Below are 26,299 nucleotides of genomic sequence, written 5' to 3' on the forward strand. Positions count from 1 at the left end.
ATACAGTGTTAGTAACATGATTAAAAATATCATCAGAGATTCAAACTGGATCATGTAATTTTATACACACACACACGTGCGTGCACACGCATGCACAAAACACCCTGAATATCTATCCTTGTAACACTTGGCCCCTCAATCAACTCAGTCTCTCCTTCCCAGGAAGAAAAGAATGGTAATTAGCAGCATAAATGCTAGAACTAAATTGTCTAAGAGTAAATCCTGGCTCTGCCACTTACTACCTGTATAAACTTGTGTCTTAGTTTTCTCATCTATAAAATGGTATAATAGTTACCACGTTAAAGACTGCTGTGAGAATTAAATGTGTTAGTATGAGAAAAGGGCTGAGAGTTTTCCTCCCTAACTAGAGAGTCAGTAATCTGTTGCCCCTAATAATGCATCCTTTGCTTAGAGAAGTTTCAAGTGAGCTTTGCTCCCTCAGTTTATTGACAGACTGGAAGACAGTGAGTTTCTAGGCAGTCTTTGCCTGAGTCAGGACTATCAGCTTCAGGACTGAAGCAGATCTGCTTGGATTCTCTGAGGGAAAGAGATAATTAGGTGTTCCTTGAAGACTTGTGTTTTGCATTAGGCTTTGCATAATGTTCATCTCTGAGGGTAGCCAGTGGGTGGGGAAACAAGCAGACAGAAGGAGGGAGCACGTAGGAAAGACTCACCCTAGCTTGAGAAGAATCTATCAGCAAAAGCTAGCACTTAAAAAAAAAGATAGGTTCAAGATTATTCTCTTAATTTTTTTGGACCCGTCCTTTGAAGTTGAAAACTCACTATGTTTTGAAAAAAATTAGGCAACAGGAACAACTAAACTTTTCCAACAAAACTATCCAAACATTCAAGTTTATGGGAAATTCTAAGGTTTCTCGTCTGCTTCACCACCCTTTTAGTTCCTGTAGGTTTAGATCATCTCTCATAGTTTCCTGTTTTATAATCTCAGGGCAGAGTACCAACTTCTTCCTTCATATGTTTCCAGAATCCTGCTCTTAAGTCGGAAATATCTATCATTTAGAAGAAAAAGTAATATAATTTACTAGTACATAGTAGAAACTGGAAGTTAGTAAAAATGAATAGCCTTTGTTCAAAACTTTGTACTACAAACAATTATTTTAGTTTAAACTCATGGTTCCAGCAATTAAAAAAATGAGGGACAGAGCAGCAGTACTTACGTTAAGTAAGCAGTGAAAGGAGTTCATTTTAAGCTAAGAGTTCATACTGCCCTCAAATGAGACAGTAATATGTTCTGTAGGCAGGCATTCAGCAAAGAGTAGACTGACACAGTAAAAAAAAGCACCATGTATTTATTATACAAATGCATATTTAAAAATAATAAGGGCAACAGAGATTTTTTAAATGTTATCAATCAAACCTACACTTTTTATCTGTTAATACTACCATATCCTCTTCTAGGTTGGCTTCTCACTGTAAATTTCCATTGATGAGAGATTCACAGAATTAAAGTTTCCCATTAGTTTCTAGTCTGCCTGCTCCTTAAGGTCATCTTACTTAACTCCCCATGTTTATTCTAATTTCCTTGACACCTTCACCCACTTTAGGCCATAATAATTCCTCCCAAAGTATCTACAGTTGAAGATTATGAAATTTATTTAGACATAAAAGTGTTAGTGTCTATGTTAAAAATTTTAAATGCCTTTTACTTATATTAGTTTCTATCATCTTTCAGTATGGAGTATAATGCTGGGAACATAACTATTCAGTAAATATTTATTTTTAATTTTTTAGACCATTTGTGTATCTTTTATTTCTCCTGTACAAAGACCTAAATTAATAAGCATAAATTTAATGTGGGATTTGTTTTGGGAACATGCTGTTATGTCTCAGGGGCTGATTCAAGGAGCTATAGTGTTTGATCTCATTTCTAAAAAATTATTATTTTCTTTCTCTAGAAAACTGAGCAATAACCCAAATATGAAAACTGCTTATAATATTTTTCATATTTTTGTATACAAAAACACAGGCATCGTTATGTATATTATACTAAAGCTCCCAATATCCCACCATTTTATGATTTTATTTAAGACTTTAAATTATTTAATGAACAATTTGGCCCTTGCTAAATTGTTAGAATTGCTAACAATTCTAGCAATCAGTTAGGTTCAAGCAATGATTAGAGTTCAAAGATGAAAATATTTTTGTGATTACTGAAAGAGAGGAACACATACTTCTGATTTACAAAAAAAAATGTTACCAAACATTTCATCAAACTAAATATATAACATCAAGACAAATAAGTGCAAAGAAGTATCTGCCAGTCCTTAAAATTAAGGAACAAAAAATCCTGTTGGTATCATGAAACACCTGAGTAGAAGATAATACAAAAAATGTCACCAAGCACACTGTGATTAATTCCCAACAAGAAAAGAGCCTAGATTTGGAGAAGTATCCTTAGTGAAACTTTGTGCAAGAGATATTTCCTTCTTGTCAGTAGGGCCTATCATCTCAACTCACCCAGAAGTGCAATTGAATTAGCAGTATCTTCAGCATATGTTATTTCATCCGATACTTTCTTTTTCAAAAATGGCAAGCTTCAATAAGAATGAAGAATATATGAGTTACGTTTAATGAAGTCCTTAATTGAAGCATCATTTGCAAAGTAGAGGAAAATTTCTTTTCTAAAGATTAAAATGAGGATAAATATCCTGTTTCTTTAGCCCTGGAGAATTAACAACTACCAAAAATATTTCTGTGTTTCTAACCAGTTGACCAAAATAAAACAAAACAAAATAAAATAGGTTTATAAAAATGAAGAGAGATGGACATACAAGGCAAGGGTTAAGAAAGCCGTCTTGCAACACTACATAAATAAAAAACTTAAGAATCTTCTTTCTCTCTGAGGGCAAAATAATACTAGATTATACCTGTACTATTAAAATTAGGAAGACATTGGAAAATCTGATACAAATCACAGATCTAGTCTCACCTATAACTTAAAGGCTGTTCAAGGGCTTTTTCTGAAGTTTTTGAAACTCCAGTTAATAGATCAATGGTGTATTTGTTCTTAAAGGTTAGTGACTTTTTCCTTATTAATTGGATCAGTTACCATCCACGAAATAACAAATATACTTTTTGAGACACTAAAGAATTTAACAAATATTAATTATATTAGAATTACATTTCACAGCTAATATAACCAAAGTTATTTGAAAATAATTTATTCACAAGTCATAAAAGATAGGGCACTTGAACCTAGGTCATTAGTCTAAGTGTCAGAGGAGAGAGAAAAGTCACTTCCTAAACAAAAAATATAAACTATTTCAGCATTTCAGGAGTTCAAAATTTGAACTTCGTATCCTATTTAAAGATATTTAATATATCTTATATATAGGACTTTAAATTCATGTTTTTCAAGAAAAATTAACCAAGTAGTTGGAAAACAGCACTTGGAACTATCACATGTGGATGTATATAGGTCAACTGGAATTAAAAAATATTTCAAAGGCAAGTTATGAAAAGTAATATTTTATAAATGCCATAGAGGTTCATTTCTGGTGTTTGTTAGAATTTTTCATTTGAAATAAATAACTTAATTACTTGATATCCAGCTCATTGTTGAATCTCTAAAGTGAAGAACTATAAAATGAATTGTTCTTGTCCTCAAATGTTTTCCTTTTTTACCAAAGGAAACAGCCTAAAAGATAAAGCATCAGAAGAGTTTTCCACCAAAAAGGTTATGAAAAAAAATAAGCATTATACTTCTGATGCACTGAGAGAAACATATTACTTAGAAGCCAAAACAGAAGGGTTTGATTTTATTTTTTAATTTTCAATGTTTTTATCTCCCAAAAATGTCCTGAAAAGAGAATCAAGTGAGGGTGTGGTGTGGAAAAATGCATGATGAAAGTAGAAATTAGGAAAGTTAAAAAAATAAAAATGATGTGAATAATTATGAAATATGAAGGAAAGTGAAGAGTGCATTTCAAAAGATTTCTCATTATGCAATGAAACATTCAGTCACAGCTTTCATAGAGAAACAATTCTTGGTGGAGCTCTGTAGGAGTGCTGATGTTGAAAGTAATGCTTGCAAATCTGGTGTTCTAAGACTTGCATAGCCTCAAAATCTGAAAGTGTTTTACATAATATTATCTCACATCAATATAACAATAATTTCCAGTTAGTACATTACAGTTCCTTGAGAGCATCAGAGCAATAATTTATTTCTTTATTTTTCATGGTTTCTATTAAAAAGTAAGGTGTGGTAAGGGCATTCAATAAATTTTTTTTGAACATCTGTTCAGATATCAAAATCTTAAATGTAGTTAGTTACAAAATTGCAAATATTATTGCTACTAAATCTAAAAGTGAGAGATAAACCTACCACGTATACATAGTCCTACTAACACTATTATTTATATATTAAAAGAAACTCACTATTTAAAAAGTAAATTGGTAGAAAGGTTTAGAAGGTTAAATTGTCGGAAAAGTTTATTCCTTGTTTAAGAAATTTCCTCTACCATATTATATTGAAAACCAAAAACATATATTTTAATATACATCTTGATTAGCCACTATGTGGCTAGTTTCCCCAAATGGTTGAAGAAAAAATAGTACAGAGGATGGAATATATAAATTTTATAATTCTGATCTCTAATTCACATTTTGAAAAAAATATGCCAAAAATAATTTGGCGATAAATCATTCTTTATTCAAATTTGGAAGATCAAATAAAACATTTTGACTCTCATGTCTTTGAGAGTCAAATTTCTTAGAGAGATAGAAAAAAAACTAGGCAGAAACTATTAAGTATTGTCCATAAATTTTCTCAAGGATTCTCTAAAAATATTATTTCTTTGTTTCATCTCACATTTATCATTCACTTGAGAGCAATTTATTATGAGAAAACATTTGAATATACTTACAGTTTAATCTCTTGTGGTCAGCAATCTCAGACTACAATAAAATGTACTACCTTTGAGATACCAGCTGCTGAAATCAAGTGATCAAGTGAAGTGTCCTGAGTTCTGTATCATTTTGCTATACCATAATGCATAATATTTTTGTAAGACAAAATAGAACAGAAAATACTGCATGCTAATATAAAACAAAGTTAAAAAAAAACTTACCCACATAATTTTAGGATATTATATGCAGGTTCTAGAAAATGGGGCTGTTTTTTAATTTTTCCTGTACACAGATTCAGAATTTTAAATATCTGTGCTAAATCCCGTAGGGGCTTTAATATTTTTAGTTAAGAAATAAAATTAAGATTTTTATTAAAATATTCTTTACAGCACTTCTGTCAAGAAAAGTCTGTAGAATTCCATCTATTTTGTTAAATGTGGTTTAATTATACCAATTTTGAAATCTAAAGAGGAAAACAGAACCATGTTTTTTTAAGGAATATTATTTAATTTTTGTCTCAGTAACCGCTTATTCAAAATATTTTTTCTCTTCTCACATCTTTAGAATTTGATTACCAACTACTACACCACATATTCAGTTGAACAATAACTTATTATTGGCAATGAGTAATAACACTTTGAAAAAACAACTAACTTAATGGCTCAATTATATCCTTCATCTCCACCCATATACAAAACATATACTGCTCGGGAATAAGCAACCCAAACCTACCTTACTTTTCTGCGTTATTTTATTAACATTACTCAGGTGTGTGGTCTTGTTTTTAAGGTTTAAATTGATTGAAAATTTTATTTAAGCATTATGAAAGCAAAATGTACCCTCTCTAGATCTTCAGGTAAAAGCACCTTTTATTTTACCTATTTAAAAAACCCAATTGGTACATAAACAAATTTCACACTTTTTGTTTTGTTTTGTTTTTTAATACAGTTAAGGGGACATGGTAGCTGTGACTTGCACTTCTTGATTGAATCTGATCACTTCTAGTCTCTAGGAGCTCCTTAGAAAACGATAGGAGAGCTGGATGTATTAGAAATACAAACCTCTGTTAACTTCTTAGAGAAATGACCAAGATACCTCTCTAACTTATCTTTGCTTATGTGGTTATAACCTCTAAACCCAGCCTACTAAAGGCATTCAGAAACAGTCATTTGCCACCAACTCTCTAGCCTGAAGAAGAAAAAATAATGGAGGTGTTGAGTTATTGGGTTAAGATAAGAAATCTCTTGCTAGTAGACTTTCTTGGCTACCAGTAAACAATGCTTGATATCGACAAGCCCTCAGGTAACTGACTGAACAAATCCATATAAAACAAGGCTAAAATAAGGTGAGACAAGAGATAAAATTATAAGGCACACTTCCCTGAATCGGAGGCTTAAGACGTTTTGAAATCTTGGAACAAGCTAATATTAGAGACTGCTGTCTTCTTGGCACCAGACTGGACAACTGTTAGAGATTAGTTAGATCAATACTACTGTTAAGTGTGGTCTGTGGACCATGCCAGTTCTGGAATTGTATGTTACCTGTCTGTGGAAAAATAACTGCAGAAAGTGAGTTTCCTGTGACAATTTCATTGCATTTTACAATAGCATATATATGCAAAGGATAAAAAACAGAAACAACCCCCAACAGCAAACTGGTTCTTAATCACAGATAGTTTTGAGAAACGCTGGTTTCTACATATTCTTATCAGGGTGGTATCTTCATTGGGGATAACATATTTATAGAATGTTTTACAGATTATCAAGAACTTGCTCATACATTATCTCATCTAGTCTTCCTAGTGACCTCATGACGGGCTGTTATCCCTATTTTATAAGGGTGGGAAAGTTAAGAAGCTTATCAACAGTGCAAATACTCAAGTAAATTGGTAGAAACAAGACTTTGACTTGGCCCTGCTAACTACAAAAACTGTCCCTCTGAGTCTATAGAAACTGACACTATCTGCACAGTTAATATTGCATTATACTGTTTCTTCAAATTTATATTCTCCGATAAAAATATAATTTTGTAAAAAGCACAAAATGTTAGATATTTTCTGTGGTAAACAGAATAATGGCCTGTCCTAATCCCTAGAACTTGTGACTGTTACCTTCCTTACATGGCAAAGGGACTTTTCAGATGTGATTAAGTTAAAAGCCTCGACATGGGAAAGTTATCCGAGGTTATACAAGTAGGCCCAATGTAATTACAGGGTCCTTATAAGGAAAGGAGAGGCAGGAGAGGGTCAGAAAAGGAGATATGATGACAGAAGTAGAGGTGAGAGTGATGCTACTTCAAGGAAGGGCCCAGGAAGCTTAGGAATGCAGGCTGCCTCTAGAAGCTGGCAAGACAAGGAAATGGATTCTCCCCTAGAGCCTTCAGAAAGAACCAGCCCTGCCAACACCTTGCCTTTAGCCCAGTGAGACCTCCAGGACTGTAAAACAAAAAATTTATGTGGTTTTAAGGCACTAAGTTTGTGGTAATTTGTTACAGCAACAACAGGAAGCTAATGCATTTTCTAATAAAAATTCTCCCATTTCAGAATAAACAAAACAAACATACACATATAAGTAAAGGATACAAGTCCATTCTGATAACACTGCACCATTTTCTTGACAGATATAAGTTGTTTTTCTTCTAAATCATCCTAAAACAAATTATCTATTTTAGTTCTTTTGTGTTATTAATTCTGTTGAGATTTTTTAAATTTTCCTTAGTGTAAAAAGAAAGTAGACATGTTATCAAGTAACTCTTAAATTACTATATTATAATGTAAGCATTAAAAATGTTTCATAAAACAGTGAAGGTAAAAATAAACTACCATTTATATTTGAATAAGAAATTGCAAATCAAAACTAGGTTAATATAAAAGCAGTAATTGTTTCCAGAAATAATATTAACAATACTGAAGTATGTTGAGCATTTTTCTATGCCATGTACCATTTAGGCAAGCTATATACATATCATTTCATTAATCTTCAAAATAACCCTATTAGGAGGTACTTTTACTATCCTTCTTTTTTGGAACAGGAAACTCAAGCTGAAACACTACGTAATTACCCCAAATCACACAGCTAATAAATGGTGATGTAAGAAGTCAAATTTGACAATCTGACTCCAGAAATTGTATTTTTAACCTCTAAAATATACCCAACGTAATGGCTCAAACTAAACATCTTCAGCCAATTAAAACAAAACAAAACAAAGCAAAGCAAAACTCTGTATACTGATGTATTTTCATAACTGAATCACTTCTGTCCTTTTAACCTTCTTAAATTGTTTGTGAGAAACTGTGGCACATATATATATATATATATATATCTGTGTATATATATATATATGTATGAACACATATATATACATATACACACACACACATACATACATATTTTGCCTACCCTTATTTAACAGCTAGTAGGAGCTCTACGTAGTTGGGTTTCCTTTTTTAAAAACTGCAGATATATTCACAATTAAAAATAACTCACAATAATCATAGCCAACAAAAGATAAATTATTCTTACAAAGTCATTATTCTTAATGTGTTTTTTTCTTCTTTCTATGTAAAAATGTAGAGACTAAAAAATGTTAAAACAATGACTAAATTTTTGCACCTGCTAATCACAGGACATTGTTTTGATCTGCGATACCATGGTCAGCCCATTTCCCACTTACTGAAAGTATGCACTCTTCATCCTGTAGTAATTTTATAGTGTATACTGGCTTTTTAGGCATTCAGTCAATTCTTGGGTAACATCAGGAGAGCGTCATATAAACATGTATGCATATGCATTTATTATCCTTTCTCCCAATGCCTAAACTCTCAATTTTGAGTCTTGTATCTTTATTTCCATTACATTATACATTCTGTATAAGAGTTCTCTCAAAATAAATTACTTATGACTGGATATGAGTATGTACATATCCTGATTTCTTATCAGGAAATTTTTAAGTACTACATCATGATACACTTTTTCTACCCTTGTGCCCATATCCTACTTGGTAATAAGCTATGAACAGAAGCTAGATTAGTCTTTCTTTACTCTTATGATTTCTTCTGTTTATATCCACCATGGATTTGTCCATCCCATGTAATCAAATCTGTTCTTTCCCAGCCTCCCTACCAGGTTAAATATATTCATACTAAATTTAAAAAGTTCTTCAATATGAGACATATACTATTTGAAATGTTTTCAACAAAAGGAGAGAAATGAGACATATTTAGGGGAATACATGTTACCATTCAGGGAAATCACAGTTTCTAAGTGAAATAGAGAAATATTCTCTCAAAGCTTACCTTACCAGTCTCTTCGAGGAGTTTGATGACATGATTTAGGTCCATAGGCTCGGAAACACCCTAAAAAAACATACAACTCATAGTATTCTATGTCAGGAGAAACAAGAAATCACATCAAACACACTATTTTTATATGGTATTATCTCTTAGCAACTTAAAAATATCTATGACAAAAAGATAGTAAGGGATAATGAAAAGCAGATGAGACTTACAGGAGTAAACAAATTTTGGAGTGAAAAAAAACCCCCCAAACCTCTTAAATTCTAGTATTACCTTACAATCTTTTTTTTTTTTGCATTTTATTTTTCTTTATTATTATTATTATTTTTTATTTTTATTTATTGGAGTATAATTGCTTTACAATGGTGTGTTAGCTTCTGCTGTATAACAAAGTGAATCAGCTATACATATACATATATCCCCACATCTCCTCCCTCTTGCATCTACCTCCCACCCTCATATCTTACAATCTTAATGTCTTTAAACTTCTTAGTCCCGAAAGGCCCAAGAGAGCATCTGGAATAATAGCACTTCCATGCTTTGGAAAATAAAACGATCTCATTCATACATATTACATATCTCATGCATACACATTACACTGAGTTTGCCTACGCAGATATACATAAGACTAGCTTCTAAACTACAGGTAGGCAATCGCCTTCCTGAACCAGGTATCCCCTCTCCCAGCAGTCTTACATCACCCGTATTAGAAAACTGGAACTGCCAAGTTCTACAGAGTTTACATCTTAAATATTTCTTGAGCCCACTCCATCTTTTTTTTTTTTTTAATTTTTATTGGAGTATAGTTGCTTTACAATGTTGTGTTAGTTTCTGCTGTACAACAAAGTGAATCAGTTATACATATACATATATCCACTCTTTTTTAGATTTCCTTCCCATTTAGGTCAGCACAGAGCACTGAGTAGAGTTCCCTGTGCTATACAGTAGGTTCTCATTAGTTATTTATTTTATATATAGTCATGTATATATGTCAATCCCAATCTCCCAATTCATCCCACCCTCCCCCTTCCCCCCTTGGTAACCATAAGTTTGTTTTCTACATCTGCAACTCTATTTCTGCTTTGCAAATAAGTTCATCTGCACCATTTTTCTAGATTCCACATACAGTATAAGCGATATTATATTATATTTGTCTTTCTCTTTCTGACTTACTTCACACTGTATGACAATCTCTAGGTCCACCCATGTCTCTGCAAATGGCATTATTTCATTCCTTTTATGGCTGAGTAATAGCCCATTGTATATACATGTACCACATCTTCTTTATCCATTCCTCTGTCAATGGACATTTAGGTTGCTTCCATGTCCTGGCTATTGTAAATAGTGCTGCAGTGAACATCAGGGTGCATGCATCCGTTCAAATTATGACTTTCTCCGGATATATGCCCAGGAGTGGGATTGCTGGGTCATATGGTAATTCTATTTTTACGTTTTTAAGGAACCTCCATAGTGGCTGTACCAATTTACAATCCCACCAACAGTGTAGGAGGGTTCCCTTTTCTCTGCACCCTCTCCAGCATTTATTGTTTGTAGATTTTTTGATGATGCCCATTCTAACTGGTGTGAGGTGATACCTCATTGTAGTTTTGATTTGCATTTCTCTAATAATTAGTGATGTTGAGCATCTTTTCATATGTTTTTTGGCCATCTGTATGTATTCTTTGGAGAAAAGTCTATTTAGGTCTTCCACCCACTTTATGATTGGGTTGTTTGTTTTATTGATATTGAGCTGCATGTGTTGTTTGTATATTTTGGAGATTAATCCCTTGTCAGTTGCTTTGTTTGCAAATATTTTCTCCCATTCTGAGGGTTGTTTTTCAGTTTGTTTATGGTTTCCTTTGCTGTGCAAAAGCTTTTAAGTTTAATTAGGTCCCATTTGTTTATTGTTCTTTTTATTTTCATTACTCTAGGCGGTGGATTGAGAAAGATCTTGCTGTGATTTATGTCAAAGAGTGTTCTGCCTACGTTTTCCTCTAAGAGTTTTATACTATCCGGCCCACTCCAACTTATAAATTTATTTATTTATTTATTTATTTTTGGCTGTGTTGGGTCTTCGTTTCTGTGCGAGGGCTTTCTCCAGTTGCGGCGAGCGGGGGCCACTCTTCATCACGGTGCGCGGGCCTCTCACCATCGCGGCCTCCCCTGTTGCAGAGCACAGGCTCCAGACGCGCAGGCTCAGCAGCTGTGGCCCACGGGTCCAGCCGCTCCGCGGCATGTGGGATCCTCCCAGACCAGGGCTTGAACCCGTGTCCGCTGCATTAGCAGGCGGACTCTCAACCACTGCACCACCAGGGAAGCCCCCAGCCCACTCCAACTTAATGATTTATTCAGTTCTCATTTCTCACTCAGTTGTGGAGGTTTCCTGCTGTTTGTTCTCCCCGCCACTAGTCTTGCACCCTTACGGTTCTACCCTCTGGTCAGAACAATAAAACTCAAATCTGAACACAACACATCTAAATCATTCAATGACTCTCCACTAATGCCCTTCACCCCCTCCTCTGTTTTCATTATGTTGTTACAATGCTATCTGCCTCCTTGGTTAACCTCCCCAGGTCCTTCAAAACACATTTCAGGTGTCACCTCCCCTAGGGAGGAAAAAAGATACAACAAATGTCCCCCCTGAGTACTCCCATAGCACCTTGAATGTATAGCCATCACAGTTCCCGTCACCTTATTCTAAAATGGTTTACATCCTTATCCCCTATCCCAAAGTTTACTTTGAGGGAAGACTTTTGTTTTCTGGCATCCCCAGCACCAAACACTGGGTGTAACATATATAAGTTATTTGTAGGTAAATGGGGAAGGAAATGGAAGGTGTTATCCAAAGTTTAAGTACTTATGATAGTACAGAAATGTCCAAATTCTAAATGCAGTTTTGGCTATATTTATCTTGGGGATTAATGCTTTGCTGCATGGCGTTTTCTTTAATTCAAATGTTATATCAATATTGCTTACTCCTATTAGATGGGTTAAGCTATCCCAGTCTCTTTTGTTTCCTTCTTCACATCTCTCCTGCTTTCACACTTATTTCTACTTTAAAATAACTGTTTGAAAAGATGATGTAATGATGATATAAAAAATATTCAAAGAGAAAAAAATCTTATTCTCACCATCAAAATACATTTTTATTATTTTGTTTTATATATGTATTTTATATTTTATTTTCTGTTTTTGTTTACATGTATAAATACCTCACATAACTTCACTTAGTGTTAACACTATTGTATACTCTGATTTTTAAATCTATAATACATACCGTTCCATATTTCTACATAGTCACCTTTCTACACAATCATTATTCCATTGCCTCTTAGGGCTAAAATTTCCTTTCCTTTCACAATTACAAACTCACATGTTCTGATCTCAAGAAATGTCTTTCAAAAACGATTTTCAGTTAAGCGTTCTAACTTTAAGTGTGCAGGATAAGTATCTGAGTGAGTTTATTTACTCAATATGATTTTTACTTTAAAAATTAACAATCAAAAAGGATTTACTCCCATAACTACTGGGTGGGTGACTCACAGACTGGAGAACACTTATACCACAGAAGTCCACCCACTGGAGTGAAGGTTCTGAGCCCCACGTCAGGCTTCCCAACCTGGAGGTCCGGCAATGGGAGGAGGAATTCCTAGAGAATCAGACTTTGAAGGCTAGTGGGAATTGATTGCAGGACTTCAACAGGACTGGGGGAAACAGAGACTCCACTCTTGGAGGGCACACACAAAGTAGTGTGCGCATCAGGACCCAGGGGAAGGAGCAGTGACCACAGGGCAGACTGAACCAGACCTACCTGCTAGTGTTGGAGGGTCTCCTGCAGAGGCAGGGGGTGGCTGTGCCTCACCATGGGGACAAGGACACTGGCAGCAGAAGTTCTGGGAAGTACTCCTTGGTGTGAGCCCTCTGAGAGTCTGTCATTAGCCCCACCAAAGAGCCCAGGTAGTCTCCAGTGTTGGGTTGCCTCAGGCCAAACAACCAACAGGGAGGGAACCCAGCCCCACCCATCAACAGTCAAGTGGATTAAAGTTTTACTGAGCTCTGCCCACCAGAGCAACAGTCAGCTCTACCCACCACCAGTCCCTCCCATCAGGAAACTTGCACAAGCCTCTTAGATAGCCTCATCCACCAGAGTGCAGACACCAGAAGCAAGAAGAACTACAATCCTGCAGCCTGTGGAACAAAACCCGCATTCACAGAAAGACAGACAAGATGAAAAGGCAGAGGGCTATGTACCAGATGAAGGAACAAGATAAAACCCCAGAAAAACAACTAAATGAACTGGAGATAGGCAACCTTCCAGAAAAATAATTCAGAATACTGATAGTGAAGATGATCCAGGACCTCGGAAAAAGAATGGAGGCAAAGATCAAGAAGATGCAAGAAATGTTTAACAAAGACCTACAAGAATTAAAGAACAAACAAACAGAGATGAACAATACAATAACTGAAATGAAAACTACACTAGAAGGAATCAATAGCAGAATAACTGAGGCAGAAGAACGGATAAGTGACCTGTAAGACAGAATGGTGGAATTCACTGCTGTGGAACAGAATAAAGAAAAAAGAATGAAAAGAAATGAAGACAGCCTAAGAGACGTCTGGGACAACATTAAATGCAACAACATCCGCATTATAGGGGTCCCAGAAGGAGAAGAGAGAGAGAAAGGACCCAAGAAAATATTAGAAGAGATTATAGTTGAAAACTTCCCTAACATGGGAAAGGAAATAGCCACCCAAGTCCAGGAAGCGCAGAGAGTCCCATACAGGATAAACCCAAGTAGAAACACACCGAGACACATAGTAATCAAAGTGGCAAAAATTAAAGACAAAGAAAAATTATTGAAAGCAGCAAGGGAAAAATGACAAACAACATACAAGGGAACTCCCATAAGGTTAACAGCTGATTTCTCAGCAGAAACTCTACAAGCCAGAAGGGAGTGGCATGATATACTTAAAGTGATGAAAGGGAAAACCTACACCCAAGATTACTCTAAGAACTTCTCTAAGTGGGAAACACAAGAGAAGAAAAGGACGTACAAAAACAAACCCAAAACAATTAAGAAAATGGTCATATGAACATACATATCGATAATTACCTTAAACATGAATGGATTAAATGCTCCAACCAAAAGACACAGGCTTGCTGAATGGATACAAAAACAAGACCCATATATATGCTGTCTACAGGAGACCCACTTCAGGCCTAGGGACACATACAGACTGAAAGTGAGGGGATGGAAAATGATATTCCATGCAAATGGAAATCAAAAGAAAGCTGGAGTAGCTATACTGATATCAGGTAAAATAGACTTTAAAATAAAGAATGTTACAAGAGACAAGGAAGGACACTACATAATGATCAAGGGATCAATCCAAGAAGAAGATATAACAATTATAAATATATATGCACCCAACATAGGAGCACCTCAATACATAAGGCAACTGCTAACAGCTATAAAAGAGGAAATCGACAGTAACACAATTATAGTGGGGGACTTTAACACCTCACTTACACCAATGGACGGATCATCCAAAATGAAAATAAATAAGGAAACAGAAGCTTTAAATGACACAATAGACCAGATAGATTTAATTGATATTTATAGGACATTCCATCCAAAAACAGCAGATTACACTTTCTTCTCAAGTGTGCATGGAACATTCTCCAGGATAGATTACATCTTGGGTCACAAATCAAGCCTCAGTAAATTTAAGAAAATTGAAATCATATCAAGCATCTTTTCTGACCGCAATGCTATGAGATTAGAAATCAATTACAGGGAAAAAAACGTAAACAACACAAACAATGGAGGCTAAACAATACGTTACTAAATAACCAAGAGATCACTGAAGAAATCAAACAGGAAATCAAAAAATACCTAGAGACAAATGACAATGAAAACACTACAATCCAAAACCTAAGGGATGCAGCAAAAGCAGTTCTAAGAGGGAAGTTTATAGCTATACAAGCCTACATCAAGAAACAGAAAAATCTCAAATAAACAATCTAACCTTACACCTAAAGGAACTAGAGAAAGAAGAACAAACAAAACCCAAAGTTAGCAGAAGGAAAGAAATCATAAAGATCAGAGCAGAAATAAATGAAATAGAAACAAAGAAAACAATAGCAAAGATCAATAAAACTAAAAGCTGGTTCTTTGAGAAGATAAACAAAGTTGATAAACCATTAGCCAGACTCATCAAGAAAAAGAGGGAGAGGACTCAAATCAATAAAATTAGAAATGAAAAAGGAGAAGTTACAACAGGCACCGCAGAAATACAAAGCATCCTAAGAGACTACTACAAGCAACTCTATGCCAATAAAATGGACAACCTGGAAGAAATGGACAAATTTTTAGAAAGGTATAACATTCCAAGACTGAACCAGGAAGAAATAGAAAATATGAACAGACCAATCACAAGTAATGAAATTGAAACTGTGATTAAAAATCTTCCAACAAACAAAAGTCCTGGACCAGATGGCTTCACAGGTGAATTCTATCAAACATTTAGAGCAGAGCTAACACCCATCCTTCTCAAACTCTTCCAAAAACTTGCAGAGGAAGGAGCACTCCCAAACTCATTCTATGAGGCCACCATCACCCTGATACCAACACCAGACTAAGATACTACAAAAAAAGAAAATTACAGGCCAATATCACTGATGAATATAGATGCAAAAATCCTCAAAAAAATACTAGCAAACAGAATCCAACAACACATTAAAAGGATCATACACCATGATCAAGTGGGATTTATCCCAGGGATGCAAGAATTCTTCAATATATGCAAATCAATCAATGTGATACACCATATTAACAAATTGAAGAATAAAAACCATATGATCATCTCAATAGATGCAGAAAAATCTTTGGACAAAATTCAACACCCATTTACGATAAAAACTCTCAGAAAGTGGGCATAGAAGGAAACTACCTCAACGTAATAAAGACCATATATGACAAACCCACAGCAAACATCATTCTCAATGGTGAAAAACTGAAAGCATTTCCTCCAAGATCAGGAACGAGACAAGGATGTCCACTCTCACCACTATTATTCAACATAGTTTTGGAAGTCCTATCCATGGCAATCAGAGAAGAAAAAGAAATAAAAGGAATACAAATTGGAAAAGAAGAAGTAAAACTGTCACTCTTTGCAGATGACATGATACTATACGTAGAGAATCCTAAAAATGCCACCAGAAAACTACTAGAGCTAATCAATTAATTTGGTAAAGTTGCAGGATACAAAATTAATGCACAGAAATCTCTTGCATTCCTATACTAATGATGAAAAATCTGAAAGAGAAATTAACAAAACACTCCCATTTACCATTGCAACAAAAAGAATAAAATACGTAGTAATAAACCTACCTAGGGAGACAAAAGACCTGTATGCAGAAAACTATAAGACACTGATGAAAGACATTAAAGATGATACCAACAGATGGAGAGATATACCACATTCTTGGATTGGAAGAATCAACATTGTGAAAATGACTATACTACCCAAAGCAATCTACAGATTCAATGGAATCCCTATCAAATTACCAATGGCATTTTTTAGTAGAACAAATAATCTTAAAATTTGTATGGAGACACAAAAGACCCCGAATAGCCAAAGCATTCTTGAGGGAAAAAAGCGGAGCTGGAGGAATCAGACTCCCTGACTTCAGACTATACTACAAAGCTACAGTAATCAAGACAACATTGTAGTGGCACAAAAACAGAAACATAGATCAATGGAACAAGATAGAAAGCCCAGAGATAAACCCACGCACCTATGGTCAACTAATCTATGACAAAGGAGACAAGGATATACAATGGAGAAAAGACAGTCTCTTCAATAAGTGGTGCTGGGAAAACTGGACAGCTACACGTAAAAGAATGAAATTAGAACACTCCCTAACACCATACACAAAAATAAACTCAAAATGGATTTGAGACCTAAATGTAAGACTATACACTATAGAACTCTCAGAGGAAAACATAGGAAGAACACTCTTTGACATAAACCACAGCAAGATCTTTTTTGATCCACCTCCTAGAGTAATGGAAATAAAAGCAAAAATAAACAAATGGGACCTCATGAAACTTCAAAACTTTTGCACAGCAAAGGAAACCATAAAGAAGATGAGAAGACAACCCTCAGAATGGGAGAAAATATTTGCAAATGAATCAACGGACAAAGGATTAATCTCCAAAATATATAAACAGCACATGCAGCTCAATATTAAAAAACAAACACCCCAATCAAAAAATGGGCAGAAGACCTAAATAGACATTTCTCCAAAGAAGACATACAGATGGCCAAGAAGCACATGAAAAGCTGCTCAACATCACTAATTATTAGAGAAATGCAAGTCAATACTACAATGAGGTATCACCTCACACCAGTTAGAATGGGCATCATCAGAAAATCTACAAACAACAAATGCTGGAGAGGGTGTGGCGAAAAGGGAACCCTCCTGTACTGTTGGTGGGAATGTAAATTGATACAGCCACCATGGAGAACAGTATGGAGGTTCCTTAGAAACCTAAAAATAGAATTACTATATGATCCAGCAATCCCACTACTGGGCATATATCCTGAGAAAACCGTAATTCAAAAAGACACATGCACCCCAATGTTCATTGCAGCACTATTTCCAATAGCCAGGTCATGGAAGCAACCTAAATGCCCATCGATAGACAAATGGATAAAGAAGATGTGGTACATATATAGAATGGAATATTACTCAGCCATAAAAAGGAATGAAACTGGGTCATTTGTAGAGACGTGGATGGATCTAGAGAGTGTCATACAGAGTGAAGTAAGTCAGAAGGAGAAAAACACATATCGTATATTAACGCATGTATGTGGAACCTAGAAAAATGGTACAGATGAACCGGTTTGCAGGGCAGAAGTTGAGACACAGATGTAAAGAACAAACGAATGGACACCGAGGGGGGAAAACCGTGGCAGGGTGGGATGGTGGTGTGCTGAATTGGGTGATTGGGATTGACATGTATACACTGATATGTATAAAATTAATGACTAATAAGAACCTGCTGTTTTTTTTTAAAAAAAAGGATTTACTATATAGTTATTTATCCTTGGGATTATGATTACCATTAAAATTGTTACATCTTACTATTAAATTGTTTAAATTATTAAATTTACTGTTACAAAAATTTTTGATAAATAGAATTTTGCCTTTTAAGGTTTTGGGATTTAACAGTGCCATATGCCACTACATCAGTTGTCCTTTTCCTTCCTGTGTTCTCAGAGAAATAAATATATATAGTGAGTTTTTATTTTCCGATTTTCTGCAATATTGGCTTTGAGGGTTGGAAAAGATATTGAAATGAAATGTCACTGCAAAATTTTTTTTTTAGTACCTGTATGTATTATCAGAATTTTTTCCCCCAAATGACCAGGTATAACTTTTCCAAGAAAGAGAGTATAAAGATTAAAGCATAGATTTATCTTGTATTATCTTAAATTTATCTTATATTACTACTTCATGTTACCCTGTGTTTTACTTGCATGGCACATATTATATTTTTAAGATTTCTCCCTCTCTCCCTCCCTCCCTTAGCCTTTTCCTCCTTCTATAAATAGTTATAAGCAGCTTCGACATTTCAGAAACTGTGCTAGGTGTGGGGAACGCATTGCTCTGACTTCAAGTACCTATCAATCTGGCATGAGATGCGGGTAATACAGATAACATGCTACAAAATGCTTCATGAATGCTGAGAGGTGTGCTCTGGAACTATATAGAGGGGGACAGAATGGTATGGGGAGGAGGGATGGGAATCTGGGACAGCTTTTGAAAGAAGTAATCTTCAAGCAGAGGTGAGACTGAGTAGGATTTGTGAGATGAACTGAAGGTTTGAGAGATGGAGCAAAGGAAGTAGCATGTGTGAAGGCCCGGAGACGAGAGAAAACATGGCATTTACAGGACTGGTGAGTCATTCAGTAGGTTGGAGAAGATAGTGCAGAGGATAGTAGCTACAGATGATGCCGATAAGGTAAGTAGAGGTCAAATCATGAATAATAATGATGCTAATAACAATAATGGTGATAGCTAAAACTTATTAGACAACGTCTATTTCTAGGTACAGCTGTAAGCACTAAATGAATTTACTAACTGAATTCTATGAGGTAGATACTATTATTAACCCCATTTGACAGAGAGCCTTGTATACTATGCCAGTGATCATCAGAAGCTATTGAATTGTTTGAGAGACTGGATATAAAAACAGACAAAGGCCAGACTACATCTAGCAACAGAACTCTGTCCTACAACCTCTGTAGCAACCAACCTGGGGAGTCAAACCACACCTTCTGCAGCAATTGGCTCAGAAAAGTCAGTATTTGGTCTATGATTGTCAGATTCCCTATTTTTTACCCCAATTTGTCACTCAGGGCCAACCAGAAAAAGACAAGTATGCTTCCCAAATCAATCACACAGGTTGCCTTGCTTCTAGCTAGCTCACTTCCAGCTTCCCCAAGGCAACAACCTCCAACCAGAGCAAATCAGAAGCCTCCCTTTTATTCACTGTAAAGCTCCCCCGCCTGCCTTGGGAGTCTCTGCTAAATGTAAGCAATGCTGGCAGATTCTCTTTCTATAGCAAGCTCTGAACAGCAAGCCCCTGTTCGTTCTCACTAGGGTGGTCTTCATTGATTTCCACAGGTTTTAACCAGAGGAATGTAACAATAAAAAAGATAATTCTGTCTGCTGAGTAGAGACTGAACTGGCAAGATCTAGACTGGAGGTGGGAGACCAGTCTGTGACTTCAGGCCTTGACTAAGGCAGTGGCAATCAGGATACACAACAATGAATGGAGTGAAAAGCATCAAGGAGGCAGAATCAGCAGGACCTAATGAGTGATTTGATTTGGTGGGAAAGAGAAGGAAAAGGTAAGGAGGACGGGCAGGCTTGAGGAATGACATAAGTGGTTGGCACCATTTGCTGAGACAGGGATGCTGGAGGAAGAAGCTTGTGTTGAGGCTGGAGATGAGTTAAATTTGGGGCAGAGATTTCTAAGTCACAGGCTTAAAGTAATAATTGGATCAGTCTGGGTAAATGAGATCACACAGGCAGGGTGTAGAAGCAAGAGAGAACATACAGGGCTTCCCTGGTGGCGCAGTGGTTGAGAATCTGCCTGCCAATGCAGGGCACACGGGTTCGAGCCCTGGTCTGGGAAGATTCCACATGCCGCGGAGCAACTGGGCCCGTGAGCCACAACTACTGAGCCTGCGCGTCTGGAGCCTGTGCTCCGCAACAAGAGAGGCCGCGTTAATGAGAGGCCCGCGCACCGTGATGAAGAGCGGCCCCCACTTGCCGCAACTAGAGAAAGCCCCCACACAGAAACGAACACCCAACACAGCCAAAAATTAATTAATTAATTAATTAATTTTTAAAAAAAACACTAACTATAAAAAAAAAAGAGAGAACATACAGATGTAAAAATAAAAATAATTGTTATTATCATAAGATGTTTATGGAGAAATTGTAAAAACATTTAACAAAACCTTTTAAGATCAAAAGCTTAATAAACTGCTTTGAAGAAAACTAGACCTCCACTTACATCAAGTTATAGAATGAACTTATTTTCCCACTTTACCAAGGAACATTTCAAAGGGGGAAAATCCTGCTCCTCTGATACTTAGTTATAGGGAAAGGATCTAACATTTATTGTGGTCCATTTATGTGTCTGGTACTTTATATCTTAATTAATCCTCAAATATACCATATGAAGATAGCATTATTATCCCTGTTGTTGAAACTGAGGCCCTCATATCTAACTTGTTAAGGTCACATAGCTAGTATATGGGCTAGCAGGGCTGTCTGATGCAGAAACACTGGTTCTTTGCACCTTCATTCTCTGCCTGACTTCTCAGCTGACCACTGAGGCTACTTCTAGCAATTACTCCAAAGCAGGGGTAGGCAATTTAAGGACACAGTCCATGGCAGTATTACAGATAGTGGCAGGATATGACATCAACTAGCAGACTGTGCAGGTTCTCACAGGGAAAGCAAATTTGGGCAAGGAAGCTCAGCCATGATACTACGCAAGTGAAAAAAAAAAAAAAAAACTAATCGCAATCATATTTATTCTACAAATACTACTGTGTGCCTCCATTGTGTCATTGTTCTAAGTGCTGAAGATATGGTATTGAATAAACACACAAAATCTCCTGCTTTTATAGAGAATTGATATGCTTTGGGGGAGACAATAAGTTATATAGTGTATTGCAAGATAATGCTCTGGAGAAACGGGACTAGAAAGTGCTAGGATGCTTAAGCAGTGGTCGGCAAAAGACTCACAGAGTGGGTAAAATTTCAGCAAAGTCTTGAAGGAGGTAAGGGAACAAGCCATGGATAAGGGGAAAACTTCCAGGCAGTGGGCATAGCAAGTGCAGAGGCCCTTAGGCAGAGTACATCTGGCATGGTTGAGGAGATGCTAGGAGGCCAGTGTGGCTGGAACACAGAAGGCTTTATCAGCTACTAATGAGGACTTAAATTTCTACTCTGAACTCAGAGTTGAGAGGGGAAGGACACGCAAGTATTAAGATATATGTTCTACACTTAAGGAGAGGGAGAGACAAAACAAGACAAATGAAATCGTAACAAACATAAAACAACTGATAATTAGGTGAGAAACTATGAGACTCAGACCAAGGACTACACCCATTTATGAGAAGAAGTTCTGTGAGAGTGAAAATGAATGGGAAGTATGTCCTATTGGGGGTTACTTTATGGTGGACAGGTAGGATCTGAAGGTAGGGTAAGATTTAAATTCAGAAAAGAGGGGAGGGCATTCATTCAATACATATTTAATATCCCCTCCTATGTACCAGGTGTTGTGCTGGGTGCTACTGGGGGATAATAGGGGGACGCTATAGAAAAAAAACAACAGAGAAGGTTTCTGCCCTCATGGAGGTGGCACTAAGCAGAGTACATGGTACAGATAAAGTACAGACTATACATTGGGAAACCTTGCAAACAGGACAAGAAGTGGACCTGAGGCACTCTGAGGATGGCAGACACCTTAGATACCATCTAGTTCAGTGGTTCTGAGGCTAAAAATCACTTAAAGGAGCTTTTTAAGAGTCCCAGGCACAACACTGGGGATTATGATTAAGTAAATCTAGGGAAGGACCCAGCTATGTACAGTTTTTTTTTAAAAAAGCTCCTCAGATGACTGTGATGGTCACCCAAGTTTGGGGAACACTCATCTAGTACAGGCTTGTTTTACAGAAAAGGGAACAGGTTTAGAGGGTTGAGTGATCTGGTCAATGTAATGATATTAAGTGAGGGAAGCAATAAGGAGCTACTGCAGAAGCCTGAAAGAAAGAACAGGTGGGACTCAGAGGTAGCAAGGAGGATGGTAAAGTGGTGTTTATGGAGAATGGAGTGGGAAGAGAGGAAGAGGTGCGACCCAAAGGATGTGACATTAATCCAGGATTGACTGAGGCATTGTGGTGACAGGAAAGGAGAGCGAGTAGTTCTTTTAAAGCCCCATTTGGTACCATATCATCTGACCTGGCAGGGGGAGGGTTGGAATTTTTATTGTTGTTGTTATTGTTTACTTTGTTTTATAATCTGAGTCCATGTAAAACCATCTCCTATGGCTTTCCAGGAGGTAGCTGCTGTGAAACTGTCACACTGTACATACCATACTGCAGCTATGACACACTAAGTGTTGCTACTCTGAGTGGAAAATGGAGTCCTTCAACCAGTAGCAATGGCATCACCTGAAAACCTGTTAGAAAAGCAGAATCCAGGGCTCCACCCAGACCTACAGAATTAGAATCTATATAGTTTAATAAGCTCCCCAGGTGCTCCAAATGCACATTAAATTTTGAATAATCACTGCTCCAAAGGGCTTCTGATTCTTTATAATGAGAGGAGCAACATTAAAATAAATAGGAAATAGATAAAGGGTGAACAATTTGTGATTTCTCAAGCATATGATGAAGCTGGCTTAATGGGTTGAGGTAGACCCCACATTCTCACTTTTAGCCACTAGGATATACTGTACTGTCACTGTAGGAAGAGGGCGAGGCTGCAAATATGGAAAGGTTTGAAAAGATTGGAAACATTTAGAGTTCCAAGGCAGAGGTCTATAAAGGTTATCATTTTAAGTGGCAAAGAGCACTAGACTCCACTCCCAGTAAAGAAAGTGAGTAACTCTCAGTTAACTTCTCATGGCCTTAGGGTCCTCATTTGTAAAAACAACCACAAACAAAAACCAGGAAGGCTTAGAGACCATTTCTCCCAGCTCTAAGATGTCTTTATTCGATTTCATTTCTTTTGGTAGAAACTGCCTTTTTCTTCAGTACTATAAAAAATGTTAATATCCCTAGAAGCAGTTATTAACAGGGTAGGAACTTTAATTAATACAAACTGATTTCTTCCAGGAGGAGAAACCTAGGCCCTGTAAGAAGAGGCAGTAATGAAAGAGGAAAAGAAAGGGAAGGGAGAAAATAAACACACATATACACAGGTATACTTGTTCTGCATTATTTGATACATTGTGGCCTATTTTGGCAACGGCCTGTTAGAAGTATTTCCCCTTTTTTCTTCTTTTTAACCCACTCTTGCCTGCCTCCTATAACCTTGAGACCCCATCCCTTTTTTTTTTTTTAATACCAAGTAAAGGAAGAATGACATCAGACACCAAATTCACCTACTTGTCAGTTTTGCCCCATGCCTGGGAGAACAGCAGTAGTGTTGAGCCCCCTTGCAGCCTTGGGAGTGAGGGGACAGCTGTTGTTCCTCAAAATTATCTGCACCTGGATTGGAATACTTCCACAAACCCGATTAGGTAAATTCCCCTAGCACCTGCTCCTCTTCATGCAGAAGTGTTGTTTCTCCGGGGGTTGAATGTCTGGCCATCTTCAGAGAGCGCAACCCTATTCCCACCATAGAAGAGGTCCCCAGTCAACTAGCCGCTCCTAAGGAACCCTCCAAGCCTCCAGGACGTGGACGCAGGAGACAAGGTTCCTGACGCAGCCTGAGACTTGTGAAGCCTCAGCAGGAATTCCCATAGTGACCCCACGCCATCAGCGTGAGGAGGTAGGGCAAATTTCCTCCATAGAATTCACATTAATTTAGGGCTTGATCATGCATCTCTGGGGAAGCGCCATGGAACCCTAGTATGAAACAAACGCCTTGGAGTTTCTAAACACCCTCGCTACGAATGGAGATCCAAGCCAGGGTTCTGAAGTGAAATTTCTCAACAGAAATTCGAAAGAACTAGTTTTGTATGACAAAGAGTAAACTAAAAACCAAGTACATGCACAATAAATCAATTCTATTCGATCCCAATTCTCTCCGACGCACTCCTAACCAGCTTCCAATTTCATATAAAAATGTTGCTAAATTTCTAATTTTAATAGTATTTTCCTCCCCTCCAGATGCAGGTTTTGGTAGCAGCAAATTTAAACACGGGAGGATTTACCCCTGTATCAAGAACGTCACACGATAACAGCGATCTACATATAAAAGCCCAGTGCAAACAAGGGGGTCATCAAATCCAAGTTTTCGCTAAGAATGTTTCCCTCCCTCTCAGGCCCTGCGTGGGGTCACACTTTTCGAAGAAAAGCTGCCAAACCTTGCCTACTCAGGTTACTGGGACGCTCCGGGAGGACCTCGAGACACGAGTCCCCAGACAGGTTGGTCGACGACAGCCAACTCCCCTCGCAGGCGGCGCAGTTCTCAAAGGGATCAGCTTTGAGCTTGGAACCACAGTCTCCCGGGCTCCCCTGGTTTCCCCTCGGACCTCCATTTCCTCCCTTGCTGCCCCCAGGCATCATCTCCGCCCCCAGATCTCAACCCCCGCCCCCGCCTTCACACCCTCCAAAGCACAGACACCTGGCCATACCTGCGCTTCCTCGTCCTCCGTCACCACCCCGACTACCAGGATTTGGCGAGGGCTGCTGGACTTGATCCTGCTGCCGGGTGCTCGGGCCTGGGCCGTCGCCGCAGCCTCCGCTGTAGACATGGCTGTGGCGGCGGAGTGAGGGATGGGGGGTATCCTCCTGTCCTACACTGTGCCCGCAGCCGCGAGACTGCAAGAGGCCCGCCACCGAGAAGTGAAAGCCGCCTGAGAGCCACTAGAGTCGCGAAAGGTCCCGGGGGTCCGGCCGTGGACTCGGCCACCGCGACGCCACCCGCATCCCGCGGAGGCAACCCACCAGCGCACCTAGCAGCCTGCTTGCTGGCAGGTTGTTAACAAGCCAATGCGTTGCTAGGGGCGGGGCCAGAGGCTGCTGAAGCGCCGGCACCTACGGAAGCCCGAGGATCCAAACTACCCCAAAGTCTCATCTGAACCTCTAAATTTGCAGGGGCTGGGTTTGCTTGCGTACCGGAGGAAAGTGGGGGAAGACCTCGGTATGTAACAGTGGAGTGTTACCTTGGCGACAGGTGCGTCTCAGTCTTTGTAGTTTGTGCTGGGCCTTCTTGAAATAAGCATGGGCCGGTGGAGGGATGAGGGGTGGATGTGGGATGCAGGAATGATGGATGATGAACTGATAATGTTGGAAGCTGAGCAGTTTATCTCACCCCGGAGAAGTGACTAGTGTCAGCTACATTCCCCAGCCTTTTACCTCTTCTGTACTTTAGTGGCTCTCCCAGACAATTAAATAACCACCAAGGCATTGTGCACAATGTTAGAAGGCTTTCGAGCCAAATTATTGAATCTAGAGCATGTAAACTCCTGGAAGCCCCATTTTTCTCATAATTTTTTCACTTTTCTCATCAATAGGATTGCCGTGAGAGGACAGAATGAAATGATAGTTTTGTAAAGTGGTACTTGGCACATAATAAGCAAGATGATCTGAATGACATTTCTGGCCCTGCAAATAAAAAGAAATGGAAAACCTAGATTGGGCTTGGCAGCACTTGATGTGAATCACAGCCAAAGAAACCAAGTTTCTTTGAAAGAGTACTGAGCACTTCCAATCCCTATTTACTCAATTCTATTCATTCTTCGGCTTTCCTCAACTGCCCTAACTGAGGTCACCAACACTTGTGGTACAATTTTGTGGACACTTTCTTGTCCTCATTTTGGTGTACTTGTCTGTAGTATTTTACACTGTTGACCACTCACCCCTTCTTGA

The 26,299-nt window shown here is 37.7% G+C and overlaps 1 protein-coding gene across 1 annotated transcript in view; it reads right to left on the reverse strand.

Annotated features, from left to right (window-relative positions):
- Positions 1-25,379, reverse strand: part of CFAP69 (cilia and flagella associated protein 69) — a 66,444-nt gene extending 41,065 nt beyond the window's left edge. Inside the window, exons 1-5 of the mRNA XM_068549995.1 lie at positions 25,063-25,379; positions 9,164-9,223; positions 7,451-7,516; positions 5,091-5,200; positions 2,479-2,555 (exon numbers count right to left, since the gene is read on the reverse strand). Of these exons, the coding sequence (XP_068406096.1) occupies positions 2,479-2,555; positions 5,091-5,200; positions 7,451-7,516; positions 9,164-9,223; positions 25,063-25,182 (433 nt within the window). The 5' untranslated portion in view covers positions 25,183-25,379. The remainder of the gene's footprint in view (positions 1-2,478; positions 2,556-5,090; positions 5,201-7,450; positions 7,517-9,163; positions 9,224-25,062) is intronic.
- Positions 25,380-26,299: the final 920 nt, after the last annotated feature.

The sequence above is a fragment of the Eschrichtius robustus genome, chromosome 8, assembly GCF_028021215.1.
Source record: "Eschrichtius robustus isolate mEscRob2 chromosome 8, mEscRob2.pri, whole genome shotgun sequence".
Classification (NCBI taxonomy): domain Eukaryota; kingdom Metazoa; phylum Chordata; class Mammalia; order Artiodactyla; family Eschrichtiidae; genus Eschrichtius; species Eschrichtius robustus.